Source organism: Astatotilapia calliptera, chromosome 17, assembly GCF_900246225.1.
Source record: "Astatotilapia calliptera chromosome 17, fAstCal1.2, whole genome shotgun sequence".
Lineage (NCBI taxonomy): Eukaryota > Metazoa > Chordata > Actinopteri > Cichliformes > Cichlidae > Astatotilapia > Astatotilapia calliptera.
The window spans coordinates 17,485,368-17,507,423 of record NC_039318.1 but is presented as its reverse complement, the minus strand read 5'-3'; the positions used below and the strand labels follow the sequence as shown (position 1 = coordinate 17,507,423).

The window sequence follows — 22,056 nt, the reverse complement described above, 5'->3', positions numbered from 1 at the left end:
TCACTCCAAAAGACCTGAGTCTCCACAGCAGGTACAGCCTGCTCTGCCCTTACCTGTAGAGGGCGTCTGAATTATGAGTCCAGTCCAGTTTGTTGTTCAGATGAACACCAAGGTACCTGTAGCTGTCCACAGCCTCAATGTCCATACCTTAAAAGCCTAGATAAAAGCCTCTTATTCCCGTCATAGGGGGACACAAATATAACCCTGTCCTGATTAAAGAATGGTCATTGCGCATGGAGAGTGCCCGCATGAGATATAAATTGAACATTAACTGCAGTTCTCAATCATTTCACAGGGTGACATTACAACATAAAGAAACAGTGATAAGCAGACACTTTGCAAGGGTTGACAGCCAACTAAGCTGCCTCTGCACTGTATACATGGTTGTAAATGCTGTTCTGTAAATGTCCTAAGCAGACATGATCTGTAGTTTAATTCTGGCTGCAGAATATCCGTGAATAAAAAGATGAAATAAAATACAGATTGAGTAGGTGCGTGACTGTGAAACAGAAGGGGTGGAGGACTCTCTGTGTGTACAAGGACAGAACAGTTCAAATACACTAATGATCCAGAGGGACACACAGGGGTGATGCTGGACTCTACATCATGTCTGACAGTGGAGTTGTTCACAGAGCAGTTCACTCTGCAGCACTGAAAATCATCTGCACATCGTCCCATTCATCTGTCAGACACTGAAGAATGAGTCCTTCCACTATAACAGAATTGATATGTGAATCAAGTGTTTCCATAGGGACTCTTCATCAGCCGTCAGTCAGTAAGACAGCGCATCCAGTGCAGAAAGCAGGAGAGGAGTCGGGGAGGAGCTGTGTAGTGTAGCCAGCTTCCTTTTCAGCTCTGAATGTTAAAAGGAAGTTCAGTCATGTTGGACTGAACTTAGTAAGCTAAATGCTCACACTTGCAGAGATTTTTAGCATCAAATCTGCAGATGTCATTCAAGTCCACAGTGGAAATAAATCACGAGACTCCTGAAACACTTTAGTGATGGATTATCTATGTTCACCTGAAAGAAACAGCTTCTGTGAGGTGATGACTCCTCTGTCAGTCACTTCTGGATGAAGCTCTGCTCTCCACTCAACCTCCCAGTAACATGGCCCAGTCAGAGCAATGCTACTTCAACATCATCAAGACACAGCTTATCCTCTCTTGGCACACACGCTGTCTTGTTTACCAAAATGACTTCACTCTGCAGAAAAAAACAACATATTTTCTAACTGATTGTTTACAGATATTGACAGTCATCACCATCTCCTGTCTGTCAGTAATGCAGAATGTCCAATATGAAGCAGGGACCTGATTAATGTTCAGAGCAAGAGTGGACCATTTCCTGTTGTTCCACTAAAACAGAGTCTTCATGTGTTCATAATAGGGCTGTCAACATTAATGCGGATTAATCCGTCATCACGATTAACGTGATTAAAATATTTAACACAATTAACCCATCTGGAATAACTCAAAATCCCTGAAATGTCTCTGTCAATGCATTTCGGGCAGTTTCTCCAAAGTTTGTCCATTCTGCACTCCAGATAGGTTAAACATGTTAAAATTTTAAGCTCATTAACCGTGATGATGCGTTAACGTTGACAGCCCTAGTTTATAAACATATCTGATTCTGAAATATCAGCTGACTAATAAACATGGATGCTGTTACTGAACTGAAAGCACTGACAAGACAGATGTATAAATATGTTTCCTGGAACTTGGCAGAACTTGTGCTCTCTATGAGTATTAAATGGTTACTAAATGCAATTTTGGTTCTCTGAAATAAGAGCCACTGATTTGCAGGCTTTAGTCAGAGTGATTCCAGAACTGTGACAGAGATGAAACTGACAAGTTGTATAGTGTTGAAAAAACAAGCAATGGCTTGGACATGTGCAGAGGATAGTGGATATATTGGAGGCTTCAGGTTTGCAGGAAACACTGGGTCTTTGCTTTCATAAAACTCTGTTTAGGAAAATATTACTGGAGCACCACTCCAACCTTCTACTGACCTCAGATCCTAAGATCCAGTCTACACTGTGGACTCTTCAGAAGCCCCAACAGCTGCTGCACATCTAAATTCTGCAACTTGTTGTAGCTCAGGTCAAGATGTTTCATATGAGAGGGGTTGGACTTGAGAGCAGAGACCAGAGCAGCACAGCTGATCACTGACAAACCGCAACGATACAATCTGAATAAAAAGTAAAACATATAAATAAAATCATTTATAATCTAATCAGATCTCCTGAGTCAACCTATAACCTGTATGCCCAGTTGTAAGTGGCTATTGTATAAGAATCCTCCCAAAACTCTGTAATTATTAAATTACCAAATGTATGGTGCATAGATGTGAAAACACTCTAAGTATGTTATCACTGCTGACGAAAAATTGAAGAGGGTGAGCAGAAGTCACATGCTTCTAATCAAATACGTTTGATTAACTGATTATCAGTTTGTGGTGTCATGAAGTACTGTGCTTCAAATTTTGGACCCAGTATATAGGACACAGGGGACACGGTTCAAATACATAGGCAGCTGTATTGCTGGAACTCAAAGGAACAAAATACCAAAATACAAAACTGGGGCAAGGCAAGAGCCGAGGAAATTCGAACACACAAGGCACACAGCATGAAGGAGGACACGACAATAAACTGAGGGAGACACGAGATAATGAGGGAGGATGAAATAGGTGGCAGGACAATTGGGATCAATCAGAAGACACTGGAAGTAAAACTGAATTTTAAAAAAGGGACAAAAAAAACTGTCAAAATAAAACAGGAAATAACTAACATGGAGACACAGACACAACCCTACAAACTTGACACAAGAACAGAAAGGTAAACAAGCATGGACCAGACCAGACCGACTTTACAAATGAGATACTAAGGACAAAACACAGAGACAAGACTAAGACAGAAAAGACACGTAAGGGAACAAACACCATAAAGCTAGCAAAAAAAATAAAAAAATAAAAATAAAAATGGTCAACTCAGCTTTTACAGGTCAGTGTGTGTGTGTGTGTGTGTGTGTGTGTGTGTGTGTGTGTGTGTGTGTGTGTGTGCTGATCAATCAGTGTTAATGGGGGATGTGTTTTAAGATGGCGCCTGTGTGTTTGGCATGCCGTCAACCGCTCCTTTTTATTTGTTTGATTGTATTGTTTTTAGCTAATGTTGTGCAACATGTCAGTTCAACACTGTCGTATGATCGCCAGACTTTATTGGAAAGCGGCTTATCCACCAAAGTTTCAGTTTGGTTTGGTAAAGATAGCCAGGGTTTTCTGCCTCCCTACCTGGAAGCAGTACCATTGCGCTGGCATCCCCTACCACTGCCACCAGATATGCGGAAATGACGCAGGAGACGGGGTACCCGTGGAGGTCGCCTCGTTAAGCTGAGAATCCAGATTTCTTAGCTTCCTCACGATCTACGCTCTGTTCGTCAATCTTTTCCACGACTCTTGGTACCATCGCGTACACTGGATCCTGTGGATTCCTGGTTGGTCTCCATTGTCGGCTCTATCGGGAGCAGCCCTGTTAAATCATTCCCTCTTCGGCATCTGTGTTGGAGGGGAATGGACCGATCAAACCTTTGATTGGTGGATCTGGTTGTCACTGCCGCGGAGGTCTCCGAACCAGCTCCCCTCAGGTTGGGTTTAATAAATGCCAGATCGGTGGCGAATAAGACCTTCATCCTGAAGGATTTCTTTTCTTCCCATGCATTGGATTTCCTCTGTTTGACTGAAACCTGGAGTTCACCTGGTGAGTTAAGCATTTTTTCTGAACTGCTGCCCGCCAGCTGTGCTTATTTTAGCGCTCCGAGAGCTTCTGGTCATGGCGGGGGGTTAGCTGTTGTTTTTAAATCACACTTTGAGTTTAAGCAACTATCCTCATGGACACGCCACACCAGCTTTGAACTTTGCCTGTGTGAACTTGGCCACTCGCCTTCATTGCTGTGTGCAATAGTTTATCGGCCTCCTAAACATAACAAGGAGTTTTTATCTGAGTTTTCAGAGTTTCTCGCTGACTGTGCATCTCGGTATGACCAGGTCCTGCTACTCTGTGATTTTAATATACACGTCTGTTGCCCAGGGAAGCCCCTGGCTAAGGAATTCATGGACCTGGTGAATTCTTTTAATCTTGTTCAATCTGTTAAAGGTGCCACTCAAGAACGTGGTCACACATTGGATTTGGTGTTATCATATGGGTTATCTGTCTGTAACTTACATGTGGAGGATGCTGTATTCTCTGACCATATGCCCATTTTATTTGACGTTGTTCCTCTTAGTCCTGTTGTTAAACGGGTTGCACCTATGCAATGCTATCGTACCTTCGGCTCAGATACTGCTGAGGATTTTTCAACACTATTTGAACAACTTGTGTCCAGTCCCTCTGAGTCGTCCTCCGTAGATGGATTACTCTCTCATCTGGGCTCTGTTTGTAAATCTGCCCTTGATGTTGTTGCACCTCTAAGACTCAGGCAGTGTAAACCCAAGGCCAGCCCTTGGCTAACCGATTTTACTCGAGCCATTAGAAGAGAATGTAGGAGATGTGAAAGACGATGGAAAAAGGACAGGCTGTGCGTTTCTCTGGAAGCTCTTAAGACGAGTTGGAAAGCTTATCAGAGGGCAGTAAAGACCGCCAAAAACTCCTATTTTTCACAACTTATTGCTGTTAATTCACATAACCCTTGTGTTCTGTATAATACCATTAATTCTGTACTGAATGCAGAGGATCATGTTCTTTTGCAATCTTCAGAGGTTACGTGTAATAGGTTTCTTAATTTCTTTGTGGATAAGGTTGCCAGTTTGAGACCCTCCACTTTATCTTCTGTTGGCCCGGCTGTGCATGTTCCCTGTTTAAATTTGCTTATTGCTTTCCAACCGATTGTTCTACCTGAACTAGAGAAGCTTGTGTTAAGTGCTAAACCATGTGGTTCTCCGAATGATGTCGTTCCACCGCGTTTTCTGAAAGAGGTGTTTCCTACTGTTGGACCACATATTTTAAACATAATCAATACCAGCCTCTTGTCAGGTCAAGTACCAAGTGAGTTTAAGCATGCAGTTATTCATCCCTTACTTAAGAAGCCAGGCTCAGATATTTCAGTAATGTCAAATTTTAAACCCATCTCTAAACTTCCTTTTCTGAGTAAGATCTTGGAAAAGGTTGTTCACACTCAGCTGATGGATTATCCAAACAACTCTCATATGTTTGAAGTTTTTCAGTCCGGCTTTAGGACGTTTCATAGCACAGAGACAGCTCTCATAAAGGTTATGAACGATATTCTGGTAGCGACGGACTGTGGTAAACACGTAGTGCTTATACTACTAGATATGACTGCTGCATTTGACACAGTGGATCACGACCTGCTGATCTCTCGTTTACAGCATTGTGTGGGCATTTCTGGCTTTGCACTCCTGTGGATAAAATCATATCTCTCAAACAGGAGCTTCTGTGTTAAGTTGGGCTCGTCATCATCCTCTGTGGCCCCTCTGCCATGGGGTGTACCACAGGGATCTATTCTTGGGCCATTACTGTTTTCATTGTATCTCCTGCCACTGGGTGCGATCTTTCGTAAACACAAAGTTTCATTTCATCTATATGCTGATGATTGACAGCTTTATTTTCCTTTCAGTCATTCTGATAGCTCCCAAATTAGACTCCTGCTTGATTGCCTTAGTGATGTTAAGTCATGGATGGCTCAAAACTTTTTAAATTTTAACGAACGTAAAACGGAAGTAATTCTGTTTGGCCCGAATCGTTCCTCTGATATCCCTGATGTTGACCTTGCTGCTCTGACCCCTCACCTGAAGAGCTCAATTACCAATCTTGGGTTAAAAATCGACTCTGCACTTACCCTTGATGGCCACATGAATGGGGTGGTAAAATCGTCATTCTATCAACTCAGGCGTCTGTCGAAGGTTAAACCTTTTCTTTCAAGGCGTGACTTGGAGACTGTTATCCACGCTTTTATAACCTCATGCTTGGATTATTGTAACTCCCTTTTAATAGGGGTTGGACCGGGCACTCTGACATGCCTGCAACTAGTACAGAATGCTGCGGCACGGTTTTTATCTGGTAAAAGGAAATTTGAGCACATTACTCCGGTTCTGGCCTCCCTGCACTGGCTTCCAATTGAATTTAGGATTCATTTTAAAGTTCTTTTATTGGTTTTTAAATCTTTAAATGGTCTGGCAATCTGTCTGATTTGCTGAAGCCCTATGTCCCCACTCGTTCGCTCCGGTCAGCTGAGCAGCTGTTGCTCTCAGTCCCCAAACCACGGTTGAAACTGAGAGGAGACCGAGCGTTCTCTATTGTGGCTCCTAAGCTTTGGAATAATCTTCCTCTTCACATTAGGCAATCGACATCAGTGATGGCTTTTAAATCCAGATTGAAAACACATTTTCATTCACTGGCTTTTGATTCAGTGGTTGACTGACTTGTATCTTATTGTTTTTGCTATGTTTAATATTTTATCGTATTTATTATTCTTATGGTATCTATTATGTTTCTGTTGTTCAGCACTTTGGTCAGCCTTGTGTGTTTTAAAAGTGCTATATAAATAAACGATGATGATGATGATGATGATGATGATGAAATTATCAGACACTACTGTGATGTTGCACTGAATTAAATAAAATAAATGCTAGCATTTCACCGGACATCCTCAAAATATATTAGAATACATTGTGAAAAGAAAATTTTTTCAGATCATATATTGGGAGCGAAAGGGTGAGTGAGAGAGAGGTAAGTAAACTGACCTCAGAGTCTCCAATCTGCAGTGTGGACTCTGAAGAAAATCACATAAGTGTTTCACTCCTGAATCTTGCAGCTTGTTGAGACTCAAGTCCAAATATTTCAGATGGGAGTGGTTGGACTTGAGAGCGGACACCAAAGCAGCACAGCTGACGTCTGACAAACTGCAATCCCATAAACTGAATAAAGAATTATTTATAATCCAATCAGATGTGTTTAAGTGTTAAATGTGCATCTCAACATTAGTACGTGCTGATGAACAAACCTATCTCTAAAACGAGTAGTGACTTGGTCTGTGTTGTTAGTTCTATCATTGTGTATAATTATCGTCATGTCAGACTTCTACACACATCATCTAAATGTCAGTATAGTATTCAATAACCTGTTCATATCAACACAGTTACTATGCCTCCACTGCAGCTCAGAAGCAAAACGCTGTGTAAACACTAGGGATGGGTACCGGTGTCCGGTGCCATGATGGCACCGGTTCTGACATAAACGGTAGCAACCAGACCGAAAAGCAGCGCACATTTTGGTGCTTTATTTCGGTGCTTTTTTTTCCTGAGCTGTGATACACTTCTAGCCAATCATTTTACGTTTCCGAGGATAGTAGGCGGGCCCAGGTACGTACGTTCTTTTAGAGCAGAGCTACAGATTAAAAATGTCCAAGGCGAAGCGGTCAAAAGTCTGGCTGTACTTCACAGCAAAATATGCAAACTCAGCAGCCTGCAACAAGTGCTTTAAGCTGATACTGTGATACTGTCAAAGGAGGTAACACCTCAAATCCGATGAAACACCTGGCGACGCATAGCGTTTTTTTTAAAAGCCCAGAAATGCGCCGTATTTGATAGCTTGCTGCGAGACCTCACACTGAGCACATCTACTGTGGGTGGGTTGCCTGTTATGCAACATCCCCCAAAAACACGAAGAGGAGAGTCCTGGCCCCTAGCCCTGCCAGTGTAGCAGAAATGATGACGGATGATGATGGCAGCAGCCGTTCTTCTCTGCATGAGTAGCTTAATGTTGTTCGTGTGTAATTTACGTTGAGTAGGCTAACCACGTTATTACATTAATGCATGTAAGGTGAACTAGCAAACATCATCATAGCTACATGCGGCTGTCCTCTTGTTTGATGGCAGATACTCCCTTCACCCTGGCCAAAAAGGCTAAAATGACCAAAGAAAAAGTGGAAAACAGTTAAACATGAGAGGTTTAGGACAAAGTTTGTGTTTTTTCCATTGTTTAAGCACTGCTTCCAGCCAAGAGCGATACCATATATGCCCTATAGCTGCAGAAAAAGCTAACATTGTTATCTTTTTACAAAAAACAGCTGAAAATGAGAGGTTTATGGACCAATTTTGTGTTCTCCATTCTTTAAGCACCGGTTTGAGCACCGGCACCGTTTCAAAAGTACCGATTTGGCACCGGTATCGGATAAAACCTAAACGATACCCATCCCTAGTAAACACCAAGAAAAAAAACACACATGATGAGCCAATTTTGAAGGTATTTCACATCTGCTACAGGAACAAGTGGTCTTCAGCTGTCTCTTGTCATTTTTTGTGTGTGTATGTGTGTGTGTGTCCTGGAATTGCAAAACTCAATTCAATTATGCACCTATGCACCTACATCCACTAAAATTCAAGTCCTGGACACCCAAACCTCAAGGCTCATATAATTGGCATTAATTATGGAGCTCCTCCTGGTTCTGTGATGGGACCAAATGTATTTGCATTATGCATTCTTCCCTTAGGCAGTATTATTAGAAGGCATAGAATACATTTGCATTGCTATGTTGGGGTGATATTCAACTTTATCTGTCTATCTGTCAACAAAAACAGACAAACACACCAATTAATTAAACTGAAGAAATGTAAAGGTATAAGGACCTGGATCACCTCCAATTTACTGCTTCTAAATTAAGATAAAACTGTGGTTATTGTATGTGGGCCTAAAAATCATAGGAACATGTTTTCAAGTTTTTCATTCAGTGGGAATGAAACACATATTGTGATGACTCTATGGGTCTTCATATTTTAATGTAAAGCAGCTTGAGTTCACTATTGTTGTGATCTGGCACTATGTGAATAAAACAGAATTGAAATTAAATTGAATATTGACATTCAAATTATTACAATATGTTCAAAATAAAAAACAGTCTTGATGAACTGACCTTAGAGTCTCCAGCCTACAGTTTGCACTCTCTAGGCCAGTAAACAGCTGCTTCAAAGCTGAATCAGGGAGTTTGGCTCCACTCAGGTCCAGCCCTGTTAGATGGGAGGGACTGGACTTCAGAGCTGATGCGACAATTTCACAGTGACTTTCTGAGAGTTCACAGCTAGAAAGCCTGTGATGGAAAATATATCACCACACATGTTATAAAGTGGACAAATGAGTTTTCCTCCATTTGATGAGAAACACTTGAAAAATTTCCAGCTTCATCTACATAAGTGGAACATTTAGAGTCTGTTGTCCAAACAGTATAGAAATTAAACTAAAATTAAACTAACTGAACATCATCAGATTCAATATTAGCACAATTTAAAATTGCTGTAACTGAACCATTACTTAAAATCAGTTACTTATTCCGCTTGTGGTAGCTAACTATAATTTGAATTTGAAAGACAGAGATCCTCTCTACTTTTAAGACTAGCCTTTAAAATTTACTTTTTGTATTGCAAGGGCTGGATGAGGTGGCCCTGAACCATCACTTTGTTATTCTTCTATCATCTCATGCTGGGAATTTTCCATAATGAACTCTTTTGCAAGCGCCTGGGTATGAGATAGGCCACCATGAACTACTCAAAGATGCAAGTAGGTCAGACAATGTAAGACTGACAGTGGCAATGTGGCTATTCTAGCAGGCAGGAAATCAGACAGAATGACCATGAGAAGCTAGAAAAGTACTGTCAAAAGATCTTGTCAATTTCTGCAGGATGAGTCTTTCTCTCATGTAATCGGTACTTTAGAACATAGATTTGAGCACAAATTATTTTTTGATGATAACTATATCTGGTCTTACCGTGCCTTTCTGCAGTTTCTTATAGCTGGAATAAGTCTTCGTTGTCCCTCCTTTGATGTATTATACTTATTCAGGTCCAGGTCATCCAGAACCTCCTCTGACATCTGGAGCATGTAGGCCAGAGCTGAGCAATGGATGTCAGATAGTTCCTTCTCTGATCTGTTTTCTGATTTCAGGAACTCTTGGATCTCCTGATGTACTGAGAAGTCATTCATCTCCATCAAACAATGAAAGATGTTGATACTTCTATCAGGAGAGATTTTATCACTCTTCATCTTCTTCAGATTATTGATGACTCTCTGGATAATTTCTGGACTGTACTCCATCTTATTGAGCAGACCTCCTAAGAGTCTCTGGTTGTAGTCTAGTGACAGGCCATGAAGAAAGCGGACAAATAGATCCAGTTGGCCATTCTTACTTTGGAGAGATTTCTGCATGACAGTGGAAAGAAAGTCCTCTTGAAAATAGATGGGCATACCATCATCAAAATCATCAGTAAATAAATCTGGAAAATCATTCCTCAGAAACTTCTCCAGCACCTCTTCCTTCCTGTTGCTGTAACAGTGGAACATGTAGACAGCAGCCAGAAACTCCTGAATGCTCAGATGAACAAAGCAGTAGACTGGTTTCTTGAAGATCGCACACTCTCTTTTTAAGATCTCTGTACAAATGCCTGAGTACACTGAGGCCTCTGTGACATTCAGACCACACTGCTCCAGGTCTTCTTGGTAAAATAGGATGTTTCCTTTCTCCAGATGTTCAAAGGCCAGCCGCCCCAGCTTCAGGAGAACATCCCTGTCAGCCTGCATCAGCTCCTGTGGACTCGTCTCATGTCCCTCGTGGTATTTGTGCTTCTTTCTCTTTGTCTGAACGAGCAGGAAGTGTGAGTACATGTCAGTCAGGGTCTTGGGCAGCTCTCCTCTCTCCTCTGTAGTCAACATGTGCTCCAGAACCGTAGCAGTGATCCAGCAGAACACAGGGATTCTACACATGATGTGGAGGCTCCTGGATGTCTTCATGTGGGAGATGATTCTGCTGGACAGCTCTTCATCACTGAATCTGCTCGTGAAGTACTCCTCCTTCTGGGCGTCAGTGAAACCTCGTACTTCTGTTACCCTGTCAACACATATAGTAGGGATCTGACTGGATGCTGCAGGTCGGGAAGTTATCCAGACGAGAGCCAAGGGAAGCAGATTCCCCTCGATGAGGTTTGTCAGCAGCTCGCTGACTGATGACTTCTGTGTGACATTAGACACAAGCTTCCTGTTGGTGAAATCCAATGAAAGTCTGGTTTCATCCAGGCCGTCAAATATGAACAAAAGTTTACAGACAGCGAGCTTCTCTGCTGTGACCTTCTGTAATGCTGGATGGAAAACATGGAGCAGCTCTAGAAGACTGTACTGCTCATCTGTGATCACGTTCAGCTCCCTGAATGAAAGCAGAATCACCACACTGATGTCTTGGTTCTCCAAACCTTCTCCCCAGTCCAGAGTGAACTTCTGTACTGAGAAGGTTTTTCCAATGCCGGCAATGCCATTTGTTAGAACAACTCTAATGGGTCTCTGTTGGTCAGCCAAAGCTTTAAAGATGTCCTGGCACCTGATTGGAGTGTCATTGATGGTCTTGGAAGCTGTCTCCAGCTGCCTCACCTCATGTTGGGTATGAACTTCTTCACTCTGTCCCTCTGTGATGTAAAGTTCAGTGTAGATCCTGTTGAGCAGAGTCCCACTTCCTGTTTCATCACTTCCTTCAGTCACATGTTCACATCTCCTCCTTAGACTGATTTTATGTTCATCTAATACCTCCTGCAGACCAACATCTGCTAAAAGAAAGAAAAACAATGATGCTAAATAGATAGAAAACTCTTTAATACCCATCACAATAAGAAGTCCAGGCTTTAGATGTTCAGTCGTACTTTGAGCACAACCTCTCTGACTGGCGGTCTGCAGTCTGGACCTGCATCCAAACTGTGGACACAAGGAGTCTCTCCCTTGTCTGCAGAACCAGTGTCTACAATTGGTAGAGACTGGATCCTTCAGGATGTCCTGACACAAAGCACAGTAGGACAGCTGCTCCTCCACACTAACATGACTCTTCTCTCTGTGGACATGAAGGAAAAAATATTCTGACCAGAAAAATACACAGTAAAGTCAGAAATATAAATATAATTAAAATATAAATATAATTATATAAATATAATTACTCAGTTCAGCAGAAACAGTCTCTTACTTTTTGTCTAAGGTTGCGGGTTCATCACTGAAGTCTGGATTATGCTCTTTGGACCAATCACTCTTTGCAGACACACAGCTAGATTCTGCAGATGATGTGATGTGTATGTGGTGTTGATCTCTGGAAACACAAACAAAGCATAAACAAACTAACCCCCCCCACCCAAAACCCTTGTCATTCATGGACATAAAATGTTTTTTGTTGTTTGTTTTTTTTCATGGCAGCTTTTGAGACAGTTTTGGGTTTTGCCATGAAACTAGGCTGAGCAGTCAGGCCACTGTGATTAAGAGAGGATTTAAGAAGTGCTCACTTGTAACTTCCTGATTGCATCACATTCAAAAGCACAGACTATTGACTCAAACATGGGCTGCAGGTAGTCCAACTTTTCCAAAATGGCACATTATTACATCCCATTGCCATAAGGGTTGCTTAGTCTCCCAGCACAGTCTCAAGTGTATGAAGGTCCAGCAGACAGGCAATTAATCTAGGAGTAAGTTAAACAGAGCCGTAGAATGTCCTTACCAAACAATTGTCTCTAACCAAAAAATTAGAAACAGACTTTATGAGGGTGACCTGACGGCCTGACATCCTCTAGTGGGATCTGTGCTTCTTGCCCAGCACCATGAATGATGCTGGTGCAATGGCTGCTGGGTTCCTCCTGGTCTACAACAATGTCCAACCGCATGTGCCCAGGGTATGCAGCTATTACTGGAGGAACTGGCTGACCCCCACGGTTGCCTGACCTGAATCTAATAAAATATCTCCTGGACATTGTCAGGGTTCCTGGGTCGGTGACCCAGTGTTTTCAGTTTTGTTCATGTTCAGTTTATTTTGCCACTTCCATGTGCTCACTTCCTGCTTTTCCTGCTCGTCTTGTGTCATTAGCCAGATTATGTTCAGCTGTGTACTCACCGGTCTCTCATTATCATCCTCATCAGTCTGTGTATTTAAGCCCTCTGTTTCTACTCGTTCACTGTCGTGTCATTGATGTTATGTTGTCCTTCCCGTGTGTTCCCTCAGTTCAGTCCGCCATTCAGTTGTCCAGCCAGTCAGTGTCCGTTCACCCACTCCTTATAATAAACCTCACCTACCTGCCAGTCCTGCGTTTGGGTTCTTTCTTCCTCGCCTCCACACAACGCCTGACAGAATGACACGACCCGTGCCACGAAGACACAATTGGAACCCAGCGGACTCGGACCTCTACGAGCGGCAGGAGGTAGCGCTCTCCTTGTGGGCGGAAAAGCTCAAGGAGAGACAGCGGCTTTTCGTGGAGCGAGAGCACGTCTTCGAGGGTACTCGCTTGGCTCTGGGCGGGCCTTGGAGACACCGCGTTCACCCACCCACCTGCTACCTCCCATGCACCGGAGCATCTGCCGCGGAGTGTGGGCGTTTCACGCCGTGCTTCGGCCGCTCCCTCTCTCGCCACTTCGCTCCTCGCTCACACACCCGCCGCCTCATTCGCCGGACCTCCACCATCGCCACGGCACAGCGGCTACGCCTCACACCTCGGCTCAACGGAGGCTACCGCACCAGAGGCTCTGCTGTTTACCCCGGCCGCTTCCTCTTCCCGGAGAAAGCGGCGCACACGCCGCCATAAAACGGACTACTTTCAGCCACTCCCGATGGTGAGCTCCAGTGACTGTTTTTCGCACTCGCCATCTGATTATTCACTTAAAACGCACAATAGACTCACTTCTGATTCATGGGGAGTCTCCCTCCTAGACGAGGACGTGGACTGGGAAGAGTTTTTCTGCTCTGCTCCAAAGACTGTAAATAGTGGTGGCAGAAAAACCAGAACAATCCCCAATTAACCTGCCAGTAACACACACACCGTCACTATTTCCACACCCGTTACTCAGCCATTTCCCACCAGCACGGCGGCCCAGATTCGGCCTTCCCCTTCAGCCGTTTCACCTCCTCTGATGGCTAGGGCCCAGTCTACACCCACACCAGTGCCAGCTCCCAGGAGGAGGGCAGCTGCGACCCAGTCTACCTCCACACCCGCTTCTGTTTCTCAGGTGGGGGTGACTGGTGTCCAGCCACCTCCCGTGCCTGTCCCAGCACCCAGGCTGAGGGCAGCCCGAATCCAACCTGACCATCCCAGAGGCCTAGCTGAGGCTCTCCAGCCAGTGCCCTCATGCTCCAGAGGCTCGGAAGAGCTAGCCTGCTTACTCATCAGCCCACCACTTCATCCACCACCTGATCCAGCCTTTCACGCACTAGCTTTATCCCTGGTTAGGCTGGCTGAAGTGTCCCCTGCTCAGGCACCAGCTTTACTAGCCCAGGCTGTAGCTTTATCTCCCTCATTTGTCATGGTCCTGGGCCATGTTGGCCCAGTGTTCTTAGTTTTCTTGTATGTTTGTATTTTGTTCCTTATTTAGGCCATGTTTTCTGAGTTGCCCTGTTGTGTTGTTCCCTAAGTGTTTTCCCTTCATGGCTTTTACCCCCTGTGTGCCCCTCTGTGTATCTGTGAGCCCTCGTCTCTCCTTATGTTTTATTCCATGTTTCCCCTGCCCATTATGTCTAAGTTCTCCCCGTGCTCTCTCTCCCCCCCTGTGTGCCCTCTGTGTATTTATGAGCCCTCGTCTCCCTTTGTGGTTGTTTCATGTTTCCCCAGCCCGTTATGTCTGTGTTTTCCCCGTGCTCTCTCTCCTCCTGTCTGAACCTCTGTGCACTTCCTGTTTACTTTGTGACTCTCACGCCTGTACATGTCATGTTCAGTTCACCCCGCCCTGTCTCGTTATGATTATCAGTGTCACCTGTGTTCCCCATGTGTTCCCACTTTCCTCGTTAACCCTCTGTGTATTTCTGTCTGCGTCTCCCTCTGTTCGGCGTCGCGTTCTCCCTCATGTTGTGTGTTATTCTCCCCGTGGTTCGGTTCCTTGTACATCTCATGCTTTAGTTTTCCCAGTTTTAGTTTATTTTGTATTGCTTCTCGTGGCCAGCAATAAAGCTGTGTTTTTTGAGTTTATCCCCGTGTCTGTGAATCTGCATCTTGGGTCCTTCTCCTGCCTGCCACACAACGAACCATGACAGAAGAACGCGACCGCGACATGGACCCAGCAGTTCACAACCCCTCCGCGGACCTCCAGGACGACTTGGTCTACACGGTGGAATACCACTGTGAGGAATGGGCGACGCTACCTAGAGGCGAATACCGGGAGACCGTAGCCGTCCGTCTTCAGCGGATGGTGTCCGGGCTCCCGTGGCTATTCGGCGCGCTGCGCCCCCACATCCGGGACTTTCTTGTGTCCGCCGTGGGCATCCGTCCGGGGCAGCTGTCCCAGAAAGAACTGGAAACGGTCAAGATCGGGACCATGGGGCTCACCACCGTTACGCCGCCTGTTCGCTTCTCATCGGCTTCTACATCTTCGCCACCGCCTGTCTACACTACGTGGCGCACGGAGATGCCGGAGGCCAGCGACTTTGGTGAAGAGGAGCGGCAGCAGGTGTTACGGGCGTATCGGGAGGACGAGCTCTGTTGGAAGCCCTGGCTTATCACCGAGGAGGATTCGCGGCCCGGCTCAGCTCCTCCCCCATCCCGGAGAAAACGGCGTTCACGCCGCCGACACCCACCGCCACAGCCAGACACCGAGACTTCTGAGTTGCCAGCTGTGGTGAGTGGAAGGGACAAACAGGAGTTTCCTGACTCTGGGACTGTTTATTCCGGAGCTGTGTTTTTTCGCTTAGCTGCCCAGCCAGAAGCGCTAGCTCTGTCTCCTGTATCCTCGCTAGCACAGTCGTTGACTCCACCACAAGCTCCGTTTTCACCCCTACCACCACTTCAGTCTCCTTCAGTTCAGTCTGCCACTCAGCTACCTCCTCAGTTAGCCTTAGCTCGGTTTTCCCCAGCGCAGCCTCCCTTAGCACAGTCATCCACTCAATCACCAGTTCCACTTTCCCCCCAACTATCGCAGCTACTCCCAGCTCAGTCAGCTCCCTCGCAGCCCTTCACAGCTCAGTCAGCTCCCTCGCAGCCCTTCACAGCTCAGTCAGCTCCCTCGCAGCCCTTCACAGCTCAGTTAGCTCCCTCGCAGCCCCGTTTCCCGTGTCCCCCTCAGTTCAGTGTCCCGTGTCCCCCTCAGTTCAGTGTCCAGTGTCCCCCTCAGTTCAGTGTCCAGTGTCCCCCTCAGTTCAGTGTCCAGTATCCCCAGTGCCACTTTCAGTTCAGGCCCCCGTAGCTCCAGAGTCACCTTCAGCGCAGGCCCCAGTAGCTCCAGTGCCGCCTGTAGCGCAGGCCCCAGTCACCCCAGCCATAAACTGTTCAGACTGCTTCCATCAGGAAGGAGGTTCTGCAGAATCCGGTCCCGTACCAGCAGACTGAGAGACAGCTTTTTCCATCAGGCCATCAGACTGCTGAACACGTCATAGACACCTCAGCTTCACTACTGGAACTTCAACATTATGCACTCCACACTGTATATAAATGCCACTTGTTTTGCACATATTCAACTCTGTATATTTTATATATTTTATTATTATTATTATTATTATTATTATTTTATTTTTTTACTATTTAATTTGTAAAAATGTGTATACACACACACACACACACACACACACACACACACACACACACACGTAGGAAAATATTTAGTATACACATCCAGAAATGCATACACTATTATATATTGTACATATATTTATTAGTTTCAGGTTGGCCATTCTTGTATTTTGCTCGTTTGTGTTGTTGTGTTTGCACATCTCTGTTGCTTGTGGGGCTCGCACACAAGAATTTCACTCGCATGTGCTGTGCCAGTGTGCCTGCACATGTGATGTGACAATAAAAAGTGATTTGATTTGATTTGATTTGATTTAGCGCAGGCGCCAGTAGCTCCAGTGCCGCCTGTAGCGCAGGCGCCAGTAGCTCCAGTAGCCCAGTCCCCGATAGCAGCACGGTCCGCTGGTCAGCTTAACATTCAGCCAGGGGTCCCAAATCTCCCTGGCTCTGCATCAGCTCCTGCTGGGAGCTCGGATGAGCTCATCCAGGACTCCGCGGCTCCCACGCCGCCATCTACCTCATCAGCTGGGGGGCCCGAGGAGCCCGTTCAGCCTCCCGTCTCCGCTGGAGGGTCCGAGGGGCCCGTTCAGCCTCCCGTCTCCGCTGGAGGGTCCGAGGGGCCCATTCAGCCTCCCGTCTCCGCTGGAGGGCCCGAGGAGCCCGTCCAGCAACCTTCCACGTCGGCTGGGGGTTCAGGAGAACCGCACCAGCCTCATGCCACGTCTGCTGGGGGGCCCGAGCCGCCCGTCCAGCACCATGCCACATCAGCTGGAGGGCCCGAGGAGCCCATCCAGCCACCTTCTGCTTCTGCTCCTCCTGGTCCAGCTCCAGCCCGTGCTTCGTCAGCTGCAGCTCCAGCCCGTGCTTCGTCAGCTGCAGCTCCAGCCCGTGCTTCGTCTGCTGCAGCTCCAGCCCGTGCTTCGTCTGCTGCAGCTCCAGCCCGTGCTTCGTCAGCTGCAGCTCCAGCCCGTGCTTCGTCTGCTGCAGCTCCAGCCCGTGCTTCGTCTGCTGCAGCTCCAGCCCCCGAGTCTTCGTCTGGCGCAGCTCCAGCCCCCGAGTCTTCGTCTGGCGCAGCTCCAGCCCCCGAGTCTTCGTCTGGCGCAGCTCCAGCCCCCGAGTCTTCGTCTGGCGCTGCTCCAGCCCCCGAGTCTTCGTCTGGCGCAGCTCCAGCCTCCGAGTCTTCGTCTGGCGCAGCTCCAGCCTCCGAGTCTTCGTCTGGCGCAGCTCCAGCCTCCGAGTCTTCGTCTGGCGCAGCTCCAGCCTCCGAGTCTTCGTCTGGTCCGGCCCCCGCATCGCCACCGTCTGGTCCTGCCTCGTCTGGTCCTGCCTCGACTGGTCCTGCCTCGACTGGTCCTGTGCCCACCAGGCCATGGCCAGCACGCCTGAGACTGGAGAGCCGCCGCCGCTGCCTTCCGTGCGGTCGGCCCCCTGAACTGCTCCGTCGTCTCCTTCGCCGCCGCCGCTGCCTTCCGCGCGGTCGGCCCCCTGAACTGCTCCGTCGTCGTCTCCTTCGCCGTCGCCGCTGCCTTCCGCACGGCCGGCCTCCGGACCAGCTCTGTCACCTGTGCCACCCACCTGGTCGGCCCCCCGACCGTGTGACCCGTGAACTCTTGTGCCTGTGGGCTCTGGGTCGGCCCCCTGAACTTTATTTGGACTGTGGTCATGTGCTCCTGTGTCTTCTGTTGTTTGTTTTTGTTTCCCGTTCTGGTCCCTCCGTCCTGGTCCCCCGCCTCCCGCCCTGGGTGGGTTGTTTTCTGTTTTTGTTTTGTTTCTCGGGTTTGGGCTGTCGGGGGCCAGCCCTTGAGGGGGGGGGGGGGGGGGTACTGTCATGGTCCTGGGCCATGTTGGCCCAGTGTTCGTAGTTTTCTTGTATGTTTGTATTTTGTTCCTTATTTAGGCCATGTTTTCTGAGTTGCCCTGTTGTGTTGTTCCCTAAGTGTTTTCCCTTCATGGCTTTTACCCCCTGTGTGCCCCTCTGTGTATCTGTGAGCCCTCGTCTCTCCTTATGTTTTATTCCATGTTTCCCCTGCCCATTATGTCTAAGTTCTCCCCGTGCTCTCTCTCCCCCCCTGTGTGCCCTCTGTGTATTTATGAGCCCTCGTCTCCCTTTGTGGTTTCATGTTTCCCCAGCCCGTTATGTCTGTGTTTTCCCCGTGCTCTCTCTCCTCCTGTCTGAACCTCTGTGCACTTCCTGTTTACTTTGTGACTCTCACGCCTGTACATGTCATGTTCAGTTCACCCCGCCCTGTCTCGTTATGATTATCAGTGTCACCTGTGTTCCCCATGTGTTCCCACTTTCCTCGTTAACCCTCTGTGTATTTCTGTCTGCGTCTCCCTCTGTTCGGCGTCGCGTTCTCCCTCATGTTGTGTGTTATTCTCCCCGTGGTTCGGTTCCTTGTACATCTCATGCTTTAGTTTTCCCAGTTTTAGTTTATTTTGTATTGCTTCTCGTGGCCAGCAATAAAGCTGTGTTTTTTGAGTTTATCCCCGTGTCTGTGAATCTGCATCTTGGGTCCTTCTCCTGCCTGCCACACAATGAACCATGACATCATTAGCTCAGTCTATAGCTCAGCCATCAGCTGTACCAACCTCAGCTCAGCCATTAGCCTCACCGACCTCTGTTTATCCGTTAGTCTCCTCAGTCCAGGCAGTTCACTCACCTGCCCTCCAGTCCCCTGTGGTTCAGTCTCCTCCTGCCCTCCAGTCTGCTCCTGTCCAGTCAGTCCAGTCTGTAGTCCAGTCAGTCCAGTCTGCTCCTGTCCAGTCTGTAGTCCAGTCTGCTCCTGTCCAGTCTGTAGTCCGTTCTGCTCCTGTCCAGTCTGTAGTCCAGTCTGCTCCTGTCCAGTCTGTAGTCCGTTCTGCTCCTGTCCAGTTTGTAGTCCATTCTGCCCCTGTCCAGTCTGTAGTCCAGTCAGTCCAGTCTGCTCCTGTTCAGTCTGTAGTCCAGTCGCCTCCTGTCTCCCAGTCGCCCGTCCACCATCCCGTTCAGTTCCCGGACCTGCAGCCACAGCACCCAGAGCCAGCTGTGAGCTCTCCTGCTCCTCAGCCAGGGGTTTCCGCACCCGCTGGCCCGGCCGCTCTTCAGCCAGAGGTTTCCGCACCCGCTGGCCCGGCCGCTCCTCAGCCAGGGGTTTCCGCACCCGCTGGCCCGGCCGCTCTTCAGCCAGGGGTTTCCGCACCCGCTGGCCCGGCCGCTCTTCAGCCAGGGGTTTCCGCACCCGCTGGCCCGGCCGCTCTTCAGCCAGGGGTTTCCGCACCCGCTGGCCCGGCCGCTCTTCAGCCAGGGGTTCCTGCACCCGCTGGCCCGGCCGCTCCTCAGCCAGAGGCTTCCGCGCCTACTGGCCCTGCCTGTCTCCAGCCAGAGGCTTCCGCGCCGCCTGGTCCGGCATCAGACTCAGCCGCTGCCTCGCCTGGTCCGGCATCAGACTCAGCCACTGCTTCGCCTGGTCCGGCATCAGACTCAGCCGCTGCCTCGCCTGGTCCAGCCTCAGCCTCAGCCTCTGCTTCGCCTGGTCCAGCCTTAACCTCAGCTTCAGCTTCGCCTGGTCCGGCCTCGGCTTCTGCTTCGCCTGGTCCGGCCTCAGCTTCGCCTGGTCCGGCCTCGGCTTCTGCTTCGCCTGGTCCAGCCTCAGCTTCGCCTTTTCCTGTGTCAGCTCGTCTTGTGTCATTAGCCAGATTATGTTCAGCTGTGTACTCACCGGTCTCTCATTATCATCCTCATCAGTCTGTGTATTTAAGCCCTCTGTTTCTACTCGTTCACTGTCATGTCATTGATGTTATGTTGTCCTTCCCGTGTGTTCCCTCAGTTCAGTCCGCCATTCAGTTGTCCAGCCAGTCAGTGCCCCTTCACCCACTCCTTATAATAAACCTCACCTACCTGCCAGTCCTGCGTTTGGGTTCTTTCTTCCTCGCCTCCATACAACGCCTGACAGACATTATGTTTTGGTTCATCTTGGATCACCAGGTTGCACCTCAGACTGTCCAGGAGCTTAGTGATGCCCCAGTCTAAATCTGGGACCAGATTCTCAATGACAACATACATCATCTCATTAGGAGCATGCCCTTACGTTGGTATTTGGCCTGCATGAAGCACATGGGAGCCACATAAACTATTTAGTACCAGTTTTAGTTGCAGCAATGACATTTTGGTGAAATAAACAAGCCTGCCACAAAACATTTCACTTTAAATTTCAGGGTGTCTTTGAATTCAGCCCTCTGTATGTTGATCATTTCCATTTCCATCAAACAATGTTTCATTCCTAACATATTACCCAGTCCATAACAGTATACTGTAGATATCCAGCATCATTCTTTCCCTATTGAGATCTAATGTGTTTTCCAAGTGTTACTTTTATTGAGCAGTGAGCAGTGTGTACTTCTAACATCAGCATCTGTTTATCTAAAGTTCAGCTTTTGCCATTATATTGTGACCAGTTCTTTTCAGGGAGATGACTTCATGGTCTTTGGTGGGTAAACACATTAGAAAGCAGTTGGATATAGTAAAGAGCATCAGTAGGTTTGAATGACTTTGTTTGTTCAATAGAAAAAGGTTAAAAATCAGAAAGTGGGTTAATCTGACACAATTAAACAGCATTTAGTTTTGTCTTCCTATGAAATGAATTATCTTCAGTTTGATCTACAGACAGAAAGTATCTCTTACTTAGTGTCTGAGGGTCTAGGTTCAGTGTTGAACACTGGAGGCTGAGCTTTGGACCAGTCACTCTTTATAGATAGACAGCTGGATCCTGGATACTCTGCTCTGTAATCCTCTTGATGCAGATCCCTCATTTTCAGTGCATCTGAGAGAACCCGGCAACACTGAAAGACAAAAACTTCACACCTAGAACAGGAAGTAACACACACATACACACTGCAGACAGGAGTCTAGAGTGTAATAAACCAAGCTGACAATTCTCATAAATGAGCAGATCCTTATTTTCTCTTGCAGTCCACGGAGAAACAGCAGACTCCACGTTTATTTTCCTCCACCATGCTCCTGTGTATGTTATGTCACAAGCGTGTGTACCAAATGTGCTACAGGTACAAAGATGTTCAGAATTGAGGCACATCTTTTCATTCAAAAACAATTGTTTATGATTATTCTTACACCATATAAATGCACAATAACAATTACCTTCTTTCCCTCCTTGAGCTCCATTTCTGTAAAATGAAGTTTGAACTCTAAATACTTTCACTATTGAGCAGAAAACCACTTCCTGCCATCTCAATTTTCAGGAAATCACATGCATGCATTACTGTACACGAGAACTGTTTATTACCGAACAAAGCCACGCAGTTACAGCAAGTCTGCCACACAGAAAATGGATGAATATTTTTCTTGGTTTTATGGAAACTCAGAACCTGTAGAGTTACTTGGAGATCCTGTGATACACCACCTAAATGGTTTTCTCACTTATCATTTGGAGATTTTCTTTGATCCCTCACTGACACTGAATCTTTTGTAAAAACAAACAAACAAACAAACAAACAAACAAACAAACAAACAAACAAAAAAAGCAATAATTGAAAAAAATAGGAGTAGAAATGACATACACTAT

General features: G+C 47.0%; 1 protein-coding gene across 1 annotated transcript; it reads right to left on the bottom strand.

Moving 5' to 3' along the window:
• Positions 1-100: 100 nt before the first annotated feature.
• Positions 101-21,639, bottom strand: LOC113008635 (protein NLRC3-like). The gene is made up of 7 exons (XM_026146187.1): positions 21,159-21,639; positions 11,998-12,117; positions 11,684-11,868; positions 9,769-11,587; positions 8,920-9,093; positions 6,752-6,925; positions 101-2,188 (listed from the first exon to the last, which is right to left on the bottom strand). Exons 1-7 carry the CDS (start codon positions 21,284-21,286, stop codon positions 2,011-2,013), a joined length of 2,778 nt encoding a protein of 925 aa, XP_026001972.1. The 5' UTR covers positions 21,287-21,639; the 3' UTR covers positions 101-2,010.
• Positions 21,640-22,056: the final 417 nt, after the last annotated feature.